This window comes from Podarcis tiliguerta (assembly GCF_965153285.1).
Source record: "Podarcis tiliguerta genome assembly, chromosome: 13".
Taxonomy (NCBI): Eukaryota; Metazoa; Chordata; class Lepidosauria; order Squamata; family Lacertidae; genus Podarcis; species Podarcis tiliguerta.
The window spans coordinates 13,431,862-13,450,090 of record NC_139546.1 but is presented as its reverse complement, the minus strand read 5'-3'; the positions used below and the strand labels follow the sequence as shown (position 1 = coordinate 13,450,090).

Here is an 18,229-nt window from a genome sequence, read left to right as displayed (position 1 = left end):
TGTACGCCGGTTCCCTCGGCCAATAAAGTGAGATGAGCGCTGAAACCCCAGAGTCGGCCACGACTGGACTTAATGGTCAGGGGTCCCTTTACCTTTTAAAATAATACTCCTGGGCCATAGGCAGCTGCCCCCCCAATCAATAAAAATCTGAGATTCTGCCCCCTAACAAAAACATACCCCCCCAAAGCTCCTGGCTAGGCCCATGTCCGTGCAAAAGGCAGGGCAGCTTATCTTTTAAATGAAGGACTTGCCGATCAGAACGTTGGCAGTTCGAATCCCCGCGATGGGGTGAGCTCCCGTTGCTCGGTCGCTGCTCCTGCCAACGTAGCAGTTCGAAAGCACGTCAAAGTGCAAGTAGATAAATAGGTACCACTCCGGTGGGAAAGTAAATGGTGTTTCCGTGCGCTGTTCTGGTTCACCAGAAGCAGCTCAGTCATGCTGGCCACATGACCCGGAAGCTGTACGCCGGCTCCCTCAGCCAATAAAGCAAGATGAGCGCCGCAACCCCAGAGTCGGGCACGACTGGACCTAACGGTCAGGAGTACCTTTACCTTTACCTAGGGCTTTGGTTGGGGAATGGTTTTCAGCAACGGAGGTCACATGGAACTGGGTGGGGGGGGAGCCCCTCTGACCATGCACAGAGTATAGGACTCAAATTTGAGCCAGGACTCACTTGGGCGCTCCAGAACTAGTTCTCGCTTCCTGCATATAGACCTGCAATATACAGGTAAATAACTACCATATTTTTCGCTCTATAAGACACACCAGACCACAAGATGCACCTAGTTTTTGGAAGAGGAAAACAAGAAAAAAAAATATTCTGAATCTCAGAAGCCAGACCAGTAAGAGGGATTGCTGCGCAGTGAAAGCAGCAATCGCTCTTGCTGTTTTGGCTTCTGGGATGGCTGCGGAGCCTGCATCTGCTCCATAAGACGCACACACATTTCCCCTTACTTTTTAGGAGGGAAAAGGTGAGTCTTATAGAGCAAAAAATACGGTAAATGAGAAAGAGTACTCTGGCCCATACACAGAATGCCTTTCCCCTTTTTCCAGCAACCTTTCATGCTTTAATCTGGAATTGTGAGGCTAATCTACCCCTTCCCACCCCCCTCTTCAGTTAATATTTTCTTGGTTCAGATTTCACTTGTAGGATGAATTCACTGTGGACTTAGGCAAAGCTGAAATTTCTTGGCATCATATCTCAATATCTGCAATGTGAGGAAAGTAACCATGGCGAGGATTACAGAGTTGTTGTAAAGATCCCCAAGAGAGCTGGCGATGGCCTACTGTCAGCAAGGGAAGAGTTGCCTCCATCATAATCACTCCCTTGCTTCAGAGGTCCTTAGTGGGAGTTGCTGGCTAGCAGGTGGCAGCTGAAACCACAAAACGTTGAGGCCAGGAGCAGTTGTCTGAATAATCCTGGTGTTAAAAGATAAAGGTAAAGGGACCCCTGACTATTAGGTCCAGTCGTGGCCGACTCTGGGGTTGCGGCACTCATCTCGCTTTATTGGCCCAGGGAGCCGGCGTACAGCTTCCGGGTCATGTGGCGAGCATGACTGAGCTGCTTCTGGTGAACCAGAACAGCGCACGGAAACACCATTTACTTTCCCACCGGAGTGGTACCTATTTATCTACTTGCACTTTGACGTGCTTTCGAACTGCTAGGTTGGCAGGAGCTGGGACCGAGCAACGGGAGCTCACCCCATCGCGGGGATTCGAACCGCCGACATTCTGATCAGCAAGTCCTAGGCTCTGTAGTTTAACCCACAGCGCTACCCACGACCCTTTTAATCCTGGTGTTACATGCACCCAATGTTATATCTGTGCTGCCTGGTATTAGTTTTATTCCTGGGGTCTTTTGTAAGTAGGTTTGGGAGCTTTGTGAGAGGCTGTGAAGTGGGATACAGTTATTTTACAGACGTAAATGTGAACTGCTTTGAACTCCCCCTGGCTTGTATGAGTGCTAAACACGAGATAACAAAAAATGTTAGCTAACAAAAAGGGTACCTTTCAGAGGAATGCATTTAATAGTATTCCTTATAAACAACAATAGTACTTTATAAAGTGCTCTAGATAATATACAGCAATATTCACAAAAGGACAATCATTCATCCTCCTCTTCATCCCCTTCGCCTTCTTCAGCTGAACTCCTGCAAATGAAAACGGAAGGCGAGGTTAAAATTGAACCAGTTGAACTGGATTCTACTTCGTCGAGTGTTGCAAACTTTCTCCCCAGTGCCACACTGCTGCGGCAGACTAAGAACTGGGAACTGCCTTTTTGTTCTGTAGTGCTGTTTCCCTTTTTCAAAGACGGATGTCTACAATTTCTGGCATCGGAGAGGCTGTGCCTCTGAATATCAGCACTGGGAATCAGAAGTAGAGAGGGTGCCACTGAACTCAGGTCCCGGTAACGAGTTTCACATCAGCATCTGGCTGGTGTGAACAAGATGGTGACCTTTGTCCCGAGCTCTCCTGGGCACATTGTCAACACAAGAATCACCGTATTTTTCGCTCTATAAGATGCACCAGACGACAAGACGCACCTAGTTTTTGGAGGAGGAAAACAAGAGGAAAACAGCAAGAGGGATCGCTGCGCAGTGAAAGCAGCAATCCCTTTTGCTGTTCTGGCTTCTGGGATAGCTGCGCAGCCTGCACCTGCTCCATAAGACACACACACATTTCCCTTTACTTTTTAGGAGGGAAAAAGTGAGTCTTATAGAGCAAAAAATACGGTATTCTGAGGCTCTGTACACCCACCCATCCACACCTTCAAAGCTCATTCAGAGCACAGTTTTCCAAAGAATTGTGGGAACCGTGGTTTGCTAAGGGTTGCTGGGAATTGTTACTCCGTGATGGGTAAACTACAGCCTTGTTATGGACTGACCAGGCATTCAATAAGAGCACCGCCAAACCAGAGGGCTCCATGGTTCAGTAAAATCTGGAGGAGAGGAAAGGCTGAGCCAGGGACAGGGAGAAAAGATTTAGACCTTCAACCCAGATGGTGGCACAGCACCTCAGCTATACCTTGTCCTGCTCACCACCACTGAAATTGGGACTGCTTCTTCGCCACTCCCTATTGCCTGCCCACCAGACAGATCCTAGCACCACCACCCAATGTCACTATACAGCTGGGAGATTAGGACCACAGCTAAGAAACAAGGACCCTGTAGTGGGTAAACTTGACATCTTTCCGCAGGGCCTGTAAGACAGAGCTGTTCCACCAGGCCTTTGGTCAGGGCGCAGCCTGACCCCCTCCTCTGGCAATCTGCACAGGGTCTTGCTTGCTGGTTGCCATCAATTTGTTTTTGATTGTTTTTATGGTGAAAAGTTTTTAGAATGTTGGATTGTTTTGATTGTTGTTAGCCGCCCTGAGCCCAGCTTTGGCTGGGGAGGGCGGGGTATAAATAAAATTTATTATTATTATTAAACCCTTCACTGTTAGGTGGAAGGCAGTAATTTCCCTAAAACTCTCCTTATCTCCTTTTGGAAGGGGCGGGCTGTACATTTAACAGCTGGTGGCATGCAGAAATTCAGTATAGTTATTAAAGGTGTACGAGGCCTTGCCATAAAAATAATAATAATAAGGTAGCAGCTGTATGTGGCAGGGGCTAAGAGACCCACGCAATCTGGTACAAAAAGAGAAAAAGGTCTGTGATCTGCAGTGGAACCAATGCTTTCTTGTTGGAGCTACCCAGAGGTACCCAGAGGTTTCAATCCTGTGTATGCTCACTTAAGAGTGTGATAGGAATTTTGAGGTCTTAGATATATGGTAATGTTCATAAGCGTACTAACCAAGCACGTACAGTGGTACCTCGCAAGACGAATGCCTCGCAAGATGAAAAACTCGCAAGACAAAAGAGTTTTTCATTTTCTGAGTTGCTTCGCAAGACGGATTTCCCTATGGGCTTGCTTTGCAAGAGGAAAACATCTTGCGCCTTTTTTTTTAAAACCGCCAATGCATTCCTATGGGAAACCGTCAATACACAGTGGTGCTTTGCAAGACGAAAAAATTCACAAGACGAAAAAACTCGCAGAACGAATTAATTTCGTCTTGCGAGGCACCACTGTACATAGATCAGCACAGGAAGACCGACCTGGAACCATTCTGATTCCTCAACTGACCAAATGTTTTCTCTGCAAGGTCAAAGTGGGAAACCTCCCCATTGTCTCTTTCCTCACAAATCCTGTCTTAAGGGCACATTTAAGATATGAATAGGGTGTGAGCCTGTGACCTGGCCCAGGAACTAAGTATTTACAAAAGACTGGCCAGGCTACCCAGGCAATCAAATCAAGTAACCTGACAGACAGGAGATAAACAATGACAGGAGAAAAACAACATTCAAATTTCTGTTTTAGACCGCCTTTTCTGTGATGTATGTATGATGTTTCTGGGGGTGGTCTTGATCTACAGGGTGGCAATTTCAAAAGTCTTTATAAGGCCTTGCACGCTATTGTTCTGGGTTCCTCCTCTCTCCTGCGGGTGAGGGGAGCACCCTGTTGCAACAGATCAATAAAGATGAAGCTTACTAGCTGCTTTGCTTCTCAATATTCTCTGGTTGGCCTCTGTTATCTTCTCCTACCAATAGGGAACCTATGTAAGGACCCTATATGGGCTCTTGGATACCCCATAAGGGAAAAGGGCAGTTTTTGTTTACAACAAGAGCAAGTCCCATTGGAACATACCTTTGAAACAACACGAATGGGATCGGGGTGCACATTTCCATAAAGACACACCTGTTCTGCAACAGGTGGGCCACAGACCACATCTAGCCTCCCTAAGGAAATGTTCCAAACTGGTCCCGCTTCTTTGCTCGGTTCCCCACTTCTCTCCCCGACCCCACAATCTTTTCCTGTGATTTGCCAGCACAAACCAATTCTGGCCTGCTAGTTTAGTTTACGATGCTGCAGGCGTGTACACCAGGCATCTTGCGGCACCTAAACACAGCCTCCTAAGGTGGCATTATTGATGCTGTTGCAAGACCTTTGTTGGCAAATTTTGGCAGAGATAATAGATTAGTGTTTGTACAGCAGGAATATTTTAGCATAAACTTAAGAACAGGTTCTGGCGGGGTGGGGGGTGGGAATGCAAATTATACAACCACCTGGGGGTTGATGTTCTGTGCATATATGTATGTGTTGCTTTTAGTGAAGGTTAAGCGGAAGTAGGGTGCTGGCAACCATGTTTACAACAAGGACCTCTTGGAGGAAGCAGAAATCCTAAGCAAGGCCTATCACTTCCTCATTCTTGTCCCTGGATTTGGTCCTAGGGAGCACTAGCTGCTGATATCTACAGGGGAAGGAGTCTAAATCTCCCCCCGTTTGTAGTTAGAAGAGCTAGTAAGTGTGCAGAAAGAAAAGAACAGGCAAATATAACAAGCAAATAGAAACACTACCCAGGGCCTCCGAGATGGACTTCCTAAAAGAGCTCTCTGCCCACCTGAGGAGAGCTAAACCTAGATCTGATAGAGGAAAACCGATTCATATGCTAAAAAACCCCAGTACTGATTCCACCCCCCCCCCTTAGCCAGTACTTTTTTTGGTAAAAAAGAAAAGAGAGGAAAAAAGAGGTGCAGGTACTTATATCTTGATAAACAGGCTGGTTGGTTGGAATACCATCAAATATATGAAATGTTTAAAAAAGATAAAAAGATTGGATTTGATAATCAGCCCTCTAAACTCGAAACAGAATTAATAAATAATAAAATCAGGGTAATTTCGAGAATATACCGACTCCTCTTGGAATGGGAAGTTAAGGAGGAGGAGGTTAAGGCAACAATGATTAGATGGGCACAGGACATTGGACGTCCAGTAATGATGGCTGAATGGGAAGAGCTTTGGAGAACAAATATGATACACAGGCTGTGCGTGTCTCAGCACAAAATGACTGCTGGCAGTGCAGTATTAAACACTGTTAGCGAGTACCATTACAGGAATCACTGTCTTTAGCCACATTTGTTACAAATACCCATGGGTATTATTGAGAAGTACTGATTAACTGAGGTTCTGCCTCCCTCCAGCAGAAGTCTCCCCCCTCCCCAACCAAAGCCTGCCCCCTGCATGCTCCTAGGGGGTATTTCCCCCCCAAAAAGCTCAACAGATTTATGGGGCAACAACTTTGGGCTGCTCTCCCCAACAAAAATCATGGCTATGCCCATGCAAATACCCTGCATTCCTAAACAAGTCTTAAGAGGGAGAGATACCCAGGGAAAACTCCTTTCCCTACCACAGGACTTTTATAATTTCGGAACTAGAGATGGAGAATAGTTATTTTCAGAGAGATGAAGGCAGGTAGTTTGAAACTGGTGCTGCTGCTCAGAATGTGTGCGCATTTTTGCCTCTAGCCAAACAGGTTTTGCAGGTTTTTGTATTGCCTAATGCACGCGCACACACACACACTTGCAAAACCTGCTCCATCAGAGAATGGGAAACACAAGAAATCTGGGATGGGAAGCCTCTTTCTGAACACTTCCAACTCTCCCCCCCCCCCCCCCCCGCTTGTCTCTAGGTTTTAAGTTTCCAGTGGTTCTCCTGACTTGTCTTTAAACAAATATATACTGGAGATCCAGTTTAAAAACAAAACCTAAAACAAAAATGGAAAGAAGCCTCCAGTTTGCTTGGAGAGAGTTGCACAGCAGCCAGGGTCTGATTTGCAAAGAAGCCACGGACTGCAATTCTGCCAGAAACATGTCATGTGCGTGAAAATGCGACGGGAAAGAAATTGTTCCTTTGCATAGCGCTTGCAAAATGTCAGCTACAGCACCAGAAAGACAAAACCTACATGCCAAACAGAATAAAAGACGGAAAGCCAATGGGAATGGCTGTTGATCAAAGGAAGGGGACCGGGCGGGAGGAAATCACCTTCTCCAGATATTATGAAGCAAATGAATGTTTCGATTTCTGAGCCTCTACTTTAAATGAAAAAAATATATCCATCAAATGCCACCCAGGACTGCTTCTGCTCCACAACTTACTCCCCAATCCCTCCACCACTTTCTTTCCTCCACAGCTCAGTTCCTTTCTCCTTTTCCAGTAATGCATGTTGTTTCATTTTGTTCCTAACAATAACTACATTAATAAGGTAGGAAAACCTTTGCACAATTATCTGCGCTTTGAAGATCGTGAATCTGCAATCTTCATGCATTATGTAGCCGAGCTCTAAAAATCAAACCATCTGAAGGAGGGGTGGGAAAACTTTTCTTTGATTGAAGGCAACCTTTGGGGCACATACGGCAGTGCTGGGTGGGGTCAGAGAAAGTGTAGGAAAAGCAATAAGTGCAAAGTTTGCAAAGTAGGTGAGTTTCTGCCTGCACTCACACAATCCTCTCTGTCCTCCATCCAGAGAACCAAGAATCCCAAGGGCCAGATATCTGGCCCCTGGGCTTGAGGTTTGCCCACCTCTGGTTTGAATGGAAGAAGGAACTGACTCTGGCGCTACTTACGGTTTCTTTGACCCACTATCGTCTTCTCCTCCTGAAGACCTGATGAGCAAGAGAGAAAAGCAGGAGTTACGTCACAGCAGCTGATCAATACATCCCTCCCTCCCTCCATTCCTTCCTTCCTTCCCTCCTGTTATGTACTGAAGTTCTCACCCTGGGCCAGCAGTTATGCAAATGAAGGATCGAAAGTGACGTTCAGTGATTGGATAGTTTTAAAAAGTTGCTACAGTAACGTTGTACTGGAGCTCTATATAAGCAGGCTGACTGAGCCCTTCAGTTCAGTTCTGTTCTGGCCTCTGAATAAAGAAGAGCTGTTGGAAGAATCGCTGTGTCGTCTGATATGTTCACCCACAACTTAACACCTCCCTCTCCTAAATTGCAGCTGTGTGTACTTTTACTCCATTTCATGTTCATGACCACATTTGGGGCAGTGGAAATGGGCAACTTTTGGATTCCAAGCACAGTAGGCAGATGAAAAGGGAACAAGGTTATGCAACAGAACAAAATTTCAGACAGCAATGCGACCGTTGCTGAAATCCCCTCTTCTGCATAGCTAGAAACCTTGTCCTCTCTTTGCTTCTGGACACTCCTAATTCCCAAAGTGTGGAAGCAGAGTTGCTGTTCCCTTGCAGCTTGAAGCAAACTGAGTGCTGCAAAATAACCCACATGTCTGAGCACTTTCAGATTGACCCTCTCAGTGTTAGAAACAGAGATATAAAAGCTAGGAGCTTAAATGGCCCCTTAAACCTAGGTTATGGGCGCAACAGCGGAATGCCTAGGTGCACTTTTTTTATAGCAAGAACACAAAGCTGAAAATAAATGAACTGCAGCTAAAATATTATGTTCATTTTTCACATTGTTCTAGTCCTTCCCCTGCCCACCCTCCTAATATTCTTAAGAGGGTCTCTTCTCCAGTCTTCAGAGAGTAGCTGGAAGTTGGGAGGCTGAAAAAGGTCCTCCTTTGCTTCCACTCTACAGTTTTAATCTGAAATCTCAGGCGCAGCACTGTGCCCGGAGCTCAGAAACTGCTCACACTAATGAAATTCCCTGTCGCAAAACGCACCTAGAACAATGGGAATTTTGAACACTGGACCCTCTTCTCTTCCCTAATCTGATTATCTAATCTAAACCGGTCTTAAAAACTGAAGGCTGCTCAGTAGCACTAGATTTTCACCACTAAGATATCCCGTCCTAGAAACTTGGGAGCGGGGGACTCAAAGCAATCCCCCCATTTGCCTCTTTACAGATTAAGTTCTTTTCTTCCTATGTTTTTTTCGAGAACAGATCCCTTCTCTTATTCTCCTTTTTTTTTTTTTTTAAGGAAGAAGAACTGTGCAAAGCATCCTGATTTAAGTTTGTGAGGGGAGGGAGGGAGAAGAGTGGAGATGTGCATATCTGATGTCTTTTTAAAATATATAATCTGGCGAGCCTTTCCTCTAGCAAGACTGCCTTACAAACCAGCTGTTAAAAACCCCAAACATTTGCTAGTTACTTACTCTGGCTTCGGAGCTGGAGGTGGGGGTTCTGGCGCCCTGATTAAGAGTTAAAAAGGAGATGTTAAAGAGGGTCTGCTGTATCTAGGCCATTTTCCTCCCACAATATAGTTTACTTGTTTTTGGTACTGCAGGATGCTTTGATTAATTCAATAACCTAAGCAACCATTCCTCTTTTGCCCGAAACATCCTATGCATCTTCAGATACAGTCATACCTTGGAAGTCGAACAGAATTCGTTCCGGAAGTCCGTTCGACTTCCAAAACGTTTGGAAACCAAAGTGCTGCTTCTGATTGGCTGCAGGAAGCTCCTGCAGCCAATCGGAAGCCGTGGAAGTCCCGTCGGATGTTCGGCGTCCAAAAATAGTTTGCAAACCGGAACAGTCACTTCCGGGTTTGCAGTGTTCAGGAGGCAAACCGTTCAACTTGCAAGGCGTACGCTTGTACAGTCAAAACCTTGGTTGTCAAACGTAATCTGTTCCAGAAGACTGTTTGACTTCCAAAACGTTTGACAGCTGAGGTGTGGCAGTTGCAAGAGCTTATTGTACTCAAGCAGAAGCCGCGTCAGATGTTCTGCTTCCGAAAAAATTTGAAAACCGGAGCATTTACTTCTGGGTTTTCAGCGTTCGGGAGCCAAAACATACGACAACGGAGGTGTTCAGGAACCGAGGTTTGACTGTCCTTCAAGGAAACTTTCCCCACAAGGCTGATTCCTAGTTCCATATTCAATATAGCAGCCTGTGCATAGCTGTCAACTTACAGATTTGAAAATAAGGGACCAGCAGCCTCGAAAATAAGGGATCAGCAGCCAAAATAAGGGATTTTGCTATTGTAAAGAGTTACATACATTGGTAGGATTGACAGATGCTGTCAATCTGGCAAGAGGCGGTTGTGGTGCCGCAGCGGATGCTGAAGCGCCACCCTTCTGCATCCCTCCCCATCCCCTCCTCTTCCTCCTCCCTCAGGCCGCCTCCGCAGCTGCCACCACCGCGGCCGCCTCCGGGCTCGCAGGCGGCATGGGCGAGAGGCTCTCTCCCTCCCCCCCCCGTGCGGGGAAGGGCCGATGGAACTCCTCGCGCCAGGACGACGCTCTCTCTCACGGCGGAGGACCCCGAGCCACTGCTTCCCACCCGAGCCGGGCGAGCATGAAACCCGGGAAATTTAAGGGACATCATCAATAAGGGACAGCAGCGGGACACGGCGCTGGGATAAGGGAGTCTCCTGCCAAATAAGGGATGGTTGACAGCTATGAGCCTGTGTCACATGCAAATTACCGTATTTTTTGCTCTATAAGACTCACTTTTTCCCTCCTTAAAAGTAAGGGGAAATGTGTGTGCGTCTTATGGAGCGAATGCAGGCTGCGCAGCTATGCCAGAAGCCAGAACAGCAAGAGGGGTTGCTGCTTTCACTGCACAGCGATCCCACTTGCTGTTCTGGCTTCTGAGATTCAGAATATTTTTTTCCTTGTTTTCCTCCTCCAAAAACTAGGTGCGTCTTGTGGTCTGGTGCGTCTTATAGAGCGAAAAATACGGTAATAAGGATCAAGATGCGTGCACCCCACTTTGGATCAACTCAAATGGCAAACTCCGACGCAACAGAGACTGCTGTGAATAAGACCAGCTAGCATAATCTACGGCCTTATCTTTTTGTTTTTGTGTAAGCCAATACAGGTCACTGGATGGGCAAGCACCCAGATCCCCGTTCAGTTATTAAAAACGCTTTGGCATAAATCCCCCATCCGTTTTTGGTTTCTACCTGTATTGAAAAAGGATTGGCACAGGGACAGCAGGCCTGAGAATGACTTGGGGAAAATTAAGCACTGGACCAGACATGTGAGGCCATTTGGTAGGAGACAGACAGCCTCCAGATGGTATGGATAATGGGATCCCATCTGCTTATTCACTGATACATTCTTCTTTAGCAGTTGTTGGTGTGGGGGCAGCAGATCTGAGACTTGCAGCGGAATGAAGCAGTGGTTTGGACCTGATCTACACGTTTTCACATATGGAAGCATCTCCTGACTGTTGAGATGTATCATTTTGAATACATCAAAGCCTATTTTAGGGAGTGCTTTGGGCTGGAGTGAGTGCATCTCAAAGAGACTCGTGGAGGTCTGTGATATGGGGTAGCCCCACGCTTGTTTTGGAGTGCAGAGGGATGCAAACTTTAGTGTTGGTGTTATGTACTGAGTTGAATAGGATCCAAAAGGCAGCAGTCTGATTGGTCCTAGAACAATAGGATTCAGAATGCAGCAGTCTGATTGGTCCTAGAACAATAGGGTCCAGAATGCAGCAGTCTGATTGGTCCACAGAAGCCACCCAATCCAGCTCCAGGTGGAAGTGAATCCGCAACCAGAATGGTCTACAGGTGAATCCCAGAATTAGCCAATCAAGTGGGGCCCATTGTGTAAATAATGTATATAAAGCAGTCATTCTGGGGGGAACTTCCATTCCTCCTCACCACTATGAGCTGAATAAAGAGAATGAAATCCACTCTCGACTCCGAGTATATTTCAGTTGGAATAAGGAACTGGGGCGGGGGCGGGGGCGGGGGGGGGGGAGAGAACCAACTTTAGCTTGGTTCCATAATACACCCACACCACATAGATCTAGTCTGTTGAAGAGCTGCATCAATTGATTGGCATAAGATTCAGGGCATTAATTTTATAATGAAATGATTTTAGAATGTTGTACTATTTTATTGTTGTTAGCCGCCCTGAGCCCGGCTTCAGCGGGGGAGGGCGGGATATAAATAAAATTTATTATTATTTATTATTATTATAGATGAAAGAACGTGCTTCTTTGTCGCACGGCATGGAATTAACTCATGGAATTAACTGCTGCCACATGCTGTGTTAGCCGCTGGCTCGAGTGGATTTCAAAGGGCAGATTCGTGGCGGTATCAATCAGTGGCCACTAGGCATTGTAACTTAATGGAAGCCCCATGTGCCGAGGCACCATATTTTGTTATGATGGTTAATGCAGTAACACCTTCCATGTGCGTGGTGCATTGCAAGGAATGAGAGGGTCAGGTCTCTGCCCCAGGGAACTTACAATCTATAATGGACACAAAGGAGACAACAGAGGAAGCAGGGGGACTGGAGAAAGGGGGAAAAGAAGGAGAAGAACACGGAAACACTTCAGTTTGGAACGTCGGATTCTTCTAAAAGCAGCATCTCTTTAGGATTTCAGGCAAGAGTCTAAAATCAGGGCAAAAATGTTGATTCGCACCAACCTCTCTCTCCATTAATCTAGGGACACCCACATAATGACTTTCCCATCCCAGTATTGTCCCAAACCTTTCCCCCTTTATCCCTGGAAAGTCCCAAACAGCCAGGATAAACAACAACAACTCACATTCAAAGGGGGAAAGATTTGGGGGGGGGGCACTTTTTGCTCTGGTGTGGACAGGCCCTTAAATACACTGGGACTCAGAATACCCTACATGCAGTTGACCAGGAGCACAACAGATCTGCTTAAGTATGATTCAGATGCCAAGCAACTCAGGTGTTTGCTGATGGAGCTGCCAACCCTCTAGGTTGTATCCTAATGGCTAGCTGCAAGAGGAAAAAATTAGAGCCAAGGCTGATAATTTTGCGGTTGCATAATAATACTCACAGTTTCTTTGAACTGGCCTTTTTAACAGGGGGCTCTTCAACTCTGTCAAAGCAAGAAGAACAGAGATTAAGGGAAGTCAACTGCACCCAAGGATTGCGCTCCCTTCACTCTTCTCCTGGTCATCACATAAAAAGCCAGCTCCAAATATAGCAATTTATTTGATTTATTTATGTCATGAGTTGTCCTAGATAGGTGTGTTGTAAAACTGGGCACAGGGGAAAGTACCGTATTTTTCGCTCTATAGGACGCACCCGGCCATGGGACGCACCTTCTTTTAGAGGGGGAGAACAAGAAAAAAAAATCTCCCCCTCTCTGCACAGCGCTCCTTCAGCGAAGCGGCAGGAGAAACGGAGCCCCTTCCATTTCTCCTCCTGCTTGGCTGAAGGGGCGCTGCGCAGCTCTCCCTCTCCCACATTGCCTTTGCCTTCAGTGAAGGCAACCCGAAGCCTCCGGAGCACAGCGGGAGTTCCTGCTGCGATCTGGAGGCTTCAGGCAGCTATCCCTGAAGCCAGGAGAGCCTTGCTCTCCTGGCTTCAGCGAAAGGAACCCAAAGCTTCCGGAGCACGGCGAGAGTTCCCGCTGCGATCCGGAGGCTTCAGGCTTTTGAAGCCTGGAGAGCGAGAGGGGTCAGTGCGCACCGACCCCTCTCGCTCTCCAGGCTTCAGCAAAAGCAACGCGAAGCCTCTGGAGCGCGGTGGGAGCGCTCCCACTGCGCTTTGGAGGTTTTGCATTGCTATCGCTGAAGCCAAGGAGCCTGCATTCGCTCCATAAGATGCACACACATTTCCCCTTAATTTTTGGAGGGGAAAATGTGCGTCTTATAGAGCGAAAAATACGGTATTATGCTAACCCAAACCCAGTTACCTAGGAGCAATTTCCTTTGAATACAATGCGGCTTACTTCCAAGTAGCCTTCATGAATAGGGTTGCTTTTTAAAAAACAACAACACTGTAGGTGTATCGTGCAACAAGTTCTTGACACAATAGTAGTGTGTCGGGGTGGATTTATTCTGCTTTAGTTTGTTTTGCAATGCTTCCTACGAACTACCACGTTATGTTCGTCCAGAGGGGCTGAAGCACCACAAAAAAGCAGGACAAAAGCAAACCAGAACTTCTGTGGTGTAAAAAGCTAGGGGATTTCACCAGGAAGTTACAGGATAGGCATGGCGTGGAAATGAAGAGTGTTACTACCCCAAAACATTTGCAAGCACAAACAGTATTGAATGCGAGTTAGTGTATGACCCCCAATAGCATCATGAGCACAAATAACAACAACAGCAACAACAACAACAACAACAACAACAAATAAATTCTATTTATACCCCACCCTCCCCAGCCAAGACCAGGCTCAGGGCAGCTAACAACCAATATAAAAACAAATTGATTGAAATACAACTTAAAAACAAGAATAAATTACATTAAAACATTAAAATGCAGCTTCATTTCAATGGAAACTCAAATCAAAAACTTTTTTGGGGATGAAAACATCAGGTCTTCACCAAGGCTAACTAACCAGACTGGTCCTACATGGGCCCGAAAAAAGCCAGGGAGGTCCCCAAATAGGAGTTCCATCACAGGAGGAGAAAGGAAAAAAGAAAGAGGGGGAGGGAATCAAATTGATTCCAAGCCAAAGGCCAGGCGGAACAACTCTGTCTTACAGGCTCTGCGAAAAGAAATCAGATCCCGCAGGGCCCTGGTCTCATGAGACAGAGAGTTCCACCAGGCTGGAGCCAGTGTTGGAAAGGCCCTGGCTCTGGTTGAGGCATGAATGTGCAGTATATAAGATGTCTGAAGGGGTCCTCAGTTTCACTTTAAGTGGGGCTTCAGATCTTGCCTTGCCAAAGCCCCAAACAAGCCCCTCTTCACTGTTCTAACTTGCCCTTCAGACTACGTTGACATGGAATGATAGCAAAAGCTGATTGGATGGAAGTAGCTAGTACTAGCCTAACTTCGCTTTCCTTGCTAAAGAACAGGAGAGCCTTGGAGACTGATTCGTTTAGAAGGGCTGAGATTATTCCCCTTTCCAGATACGTATTCCGTTAGGTAGCGGAATTCTTTTCGGAATACAAAACTTAAAAGAGAGAATTTCCGCATCATCTCTTGCTTTGCAAATCAGCAAAAGCACAAACTTAACTCTGTAGCAGCAGGTTGCATCCCAGGCGAACCCCAATTTTTAAACCTAACAGCCTAGAGTCGTACTGCAAGGGGGTAGGTACTTACACTTTTACTGAACTGGGCTTTTCCACAGGGGGTGGTTCCCTGGAAAACAGAAGAGCAGAGGTTAGGTTGCATGGCAGTCAAGTCTGAAGGGTTTCAAAGCTTAGCACAGTTAGAACTCGGCTACATTGGCGCAGCGGAGTCCCATTTTCACCAACGGGATTTCCCCGTATGAAGTTTTCGACGCATTTCTAACGGAATCGCTTCTTTGATGCGTCTAGATCTAGTCTGAGTTAAGACTCTGGGTCAGGCATGTCCAAAGTCTGGTCAGTTTAATCCGGCCCCCATGGCAGTACAGTCATACCTCATGTTACGTCCGCTTCATGTTATGTTCTTTCAGGTTACGTCCCGCGGTGACCCAGAAGTACCAGAAAGGGTTACTTCCGGGTTTTGCCGCTCACGCATGCGCAGATGTGCAAAATGACATCACGCGCATGTGCAGAAGCAGCGAATCGCAACCCGCGTGTGCGTTTTTTTATGTTGCGAACAGGCCTCCGGAACGGATCCCATTCACAACCAGAGGAACCACTGTATATGTCCTTGGGTTAAATCCTTAAGAAAAAACAAACCTCAACAACTTCAATCCTTAAGAAAGCTCAATAAGTTTGGTCGGCCCTCACGCATGTTCACTTCAGCAAATCTGACCCTCTTTGAAAAAAGTTTGGGCATCCCTGCTCTGGGTGAATGTTTAAAATGCTGATGGATCTGCAAAGTAAAAAGGTAAAGGTACCCCTGCCTGTACGGGCCAGTCGTGACCGACTCTAGGGTTGTGCGCTCATCTCACTTAAGAGGCCGGGAGCCGGTGCCGTCCGAAGACACTTCCGTGGGTCACGTGGCCAGCGTGACGAAGCTGCACTAGTGAGCCAGCACCAGTGCCGCACACGGAAACGCCGTTTACCGTCCCGCTATAAAGCGGTACCTATTTATCTACTTGCACATAGGGGTGCTTTCGAACTGCTAGGTGGGCAGGAGCTGGGACCGAACGATGGGAGCTCACCCCGCTGCGGGGATTCGAACCGCCGACCTTACGATCAGCAAGTCCTAGGCACTGAAGTTTTACCCACAGCGCCATCCGCGTCCCTATATCTGCAAAGTGGCACTACGCAAATTTGGCCTGCGATGGTTCACTTCCCACAGCCAGGATTTGGTTTAAAGCAGAAAATGAAGTTGTGCAAATGAGGTTGTTTGGCATGTATGTATTTCTTTACTGCACCTAATCTGTCTGTCTGTCTGTCTGTCTGTCTGTCTGTCTGTTTTCTTTCTATACTGCCCTATACCCGAAGGTCTCAGGGCGGTCCATATATAGTATCAAATACATAAAATCCAAACAAAAACAACAACCCAAGAACCTGCCTCCCTCCAAAAAAGAGCCAGGATTTAAAAAAGGGTATAGGATGTAGATCGAGTCAGGCAAAGGCCTGGTTTAAAAGGAACATTTTTGCCTCACGCCTAAAGGTGTATAGTGAAGGTGTCAGGCGAACTTCCCTGGGGAGAGCATTCCACAGATGGGGAGCCACTGCAGAGAAGGCCCTGTTCTCGTGTTGCCACCCTCCGCATCTCTCGAGGAGGAGGCACATGAAGGAGGGCCTCAGATGGTGGTTGCAGGGTTCAGGTAGATTCATATGGAAAGAGGCGGTCCTTGAGGTATTGCGGTCCTGAGCCGTTTAAGGCTTTATAGGTCAAAACCAGCACTTTGAATTGGGCCCGGAAACTAATCGGTAGCCAGTGCAGCTGGACCAGGATCGGTGCAATATGCTCAAACATCTTGCTCCGGCGAGCAACCTGGCCGCTGATTTCTGCACCAGCTGAAGTTTCTGAACCTTGTCACTTCTGCAAGCCTGGGGCAAGTGGGGAGAACAAGGATCTATGCCAATGTGGTCCAACTTTTCATACCATGTGGGCCGCAAGAGTACTTTGACACAGAATGTGTGGGCTGCACACTGCCTTCTCACTCTGGGGGCAGGCAGCAAGGCCAAAATCTGACACACAGCCCAGCTCTTGCCTTCCCAAAGCCAGCTATGCAAGGCAAGGCATAGGGTTTGGGGAAGGAGGCACAAGCCTCTGGCAGGGTCCTAGAACCCTCCCACCTCCTTCCCTAAGCTGAGAAACGCCAGATAAGTTTTAGGATGGTGGATAGAGGACTCTAGGATCCTTTCAGAGCCTTCATCCCTCCTTCCCAAAGCCCAGGGCCTGAGAGCTTGTGGGGCGTCAAATGTTGCCAAGGGCCACAATTAAAGCCTCGAGGGCCACGTGTGTCGGACCTCCCTGATCTATGCATTGCATAGTGCTGAAGTCTCCACCGTCTTGATTCCATATGCCCCAAGTGATCAGGCAAGGCCCTGTGCCTTAATCAGCTGTGCAACAGGCAAAAATGCAAAGAAGGAAGCTTTTCCCATTAAACGTGCATCTGCTGAACGTCTGCTGGTTACACAGCTGCCAGGAAAGGAAGAAGACGAAAAAGGTGTGTTATGTACTGAGTTGAATAGGATCCAAAATGCAGCAGTCTGATTGGTCCTAGAACACTAGGATCCAGAATGCAGCAGTCTGATTGGTCCGCAGAAGCCACCCAATCCAATTCCGGGTGGAAGTGAACCCGCAACCTGATTGGCTTACAGGAGAATCCCAGAATTAGCCAATCACGTGGGGCCCATTGTGTAAATAATGTATATAAAGCAGAAATTCTGGGGGAACTTCCATTCCTCCTCACACTATGAGCTGAATAAAGAGCATGAAATCCACACTCGACTCTGAGTATATTTCAAGGTGACTCAGTCCATCCACACATACCCCAGGTTTCATCTGCAGCCATAAGAGGAAAAAGTGTGTGTGTGTGTGTGTTTTTAAAGGAAGCTGCAAGTCATACAAGTCTGGTCGCAGCAGCTCGTTCGTTCCTACCTTGATTTGGCCCAGTTGAATATATCTTCCTCATCCGAGGTCTCTTCATCGTGAAGTTTACCAATCATGCTCCTCCTCCGAGCATCATCCAGAGGCTGATACATGTCTTTGAGCCAAAGGGGCTTGTCGACAGAACCCTGAGAAGGAAGAAGGGATGTGAGAATGGGTCACAAAGCGAGGGAGCCCTTTGAGAGTTAGGACTGCCACATGTGGTGGGCGTGTGAAAAGATGAAATTTTGGGGGGATTTAATATATAATGAACTGAAGAAACTTCTTAAGTACACATTTCCGAAAAAAACGGAAGCCTTTCTATTAGGGATCATAGGGGAGGAAGTTAAGAAGGAGGACCATAAACTATTCCAATATGCTACTACTGCAGCACCTAGAATACTGGTAGCTCAAAAATGGAAATTACAGGAGACTCCAATGATATTGGAATGGCAGGCTAAATTTTTTGAGTATACAGAATTAGCTAAAATGACCTACAGAATTCGAGACCAAAAAGGGACAAAGTTTGAAGAGTGGGGTAAATTTATGGCATATATAAGATCTAACTGTAGAAGTTTAAAGACT

The 18,229-nt window shown here is 46.9% G+C and overlaps 1 protein-coding gene and 1 long non-coding RNA gene across 2 annotated transcripts in view; both read right to left on the bottom strand.

The window, feature by feature from the left end:
* Window positions 1-2,004: 2,004 nt before the first annotated feature.
* LOC310661457 (leucine-rich repeat-containing protein 37A-like) overlaps window positions 2,005-18,229 on the bottom strand; it is a 40,468-nt gene continuing 24,243 nt past the window's right edge. The window contains exons 13-18 of the mRNA XM_083407549.1: window positions 17,657-17,793; window positions 14,765-14,803; window positions 12,546-12,587; window positions 8,933-8,968; window positions 7,440-7,478; window positions 2,005-2,150 (exon numbers count right to left, since the gene is read on the bottom strand). Of these exons, the coding sequence (XP_083263675.1) occupies window positions 2,105-2,150; window positions 7,440-7,478; window positions 8,933-8,968; window positions 12,546-12,587; window positions 14,765-14,803; window positions 17,657-17,793 (339 nt within the window). The 3' untranslated portion in view covers window positions 2,005-2,104. The remainder of the gene's footprint in view (window positions 2,151-7,439; window positions 7,479-8,932; window positions 8,969-12,545; window positions 12,588-14,764; window positions 14,804-17,656; window positions 17,794-18,229) is intronic.
* LOC310661705 lies at window positions 2,666-4,739 on the bottom strand. Its single transcript, XR_014504085.1, has 3 exons — window positions 4,656-4,739; window positions 3,437-3,729; window positions 2,666-3,186 (listed from the first exon to the last, which is right to left on the bottom strand). It is a non-coding gene; the product is annotated as an uncharacterized lncRNA (long non-coding RNA).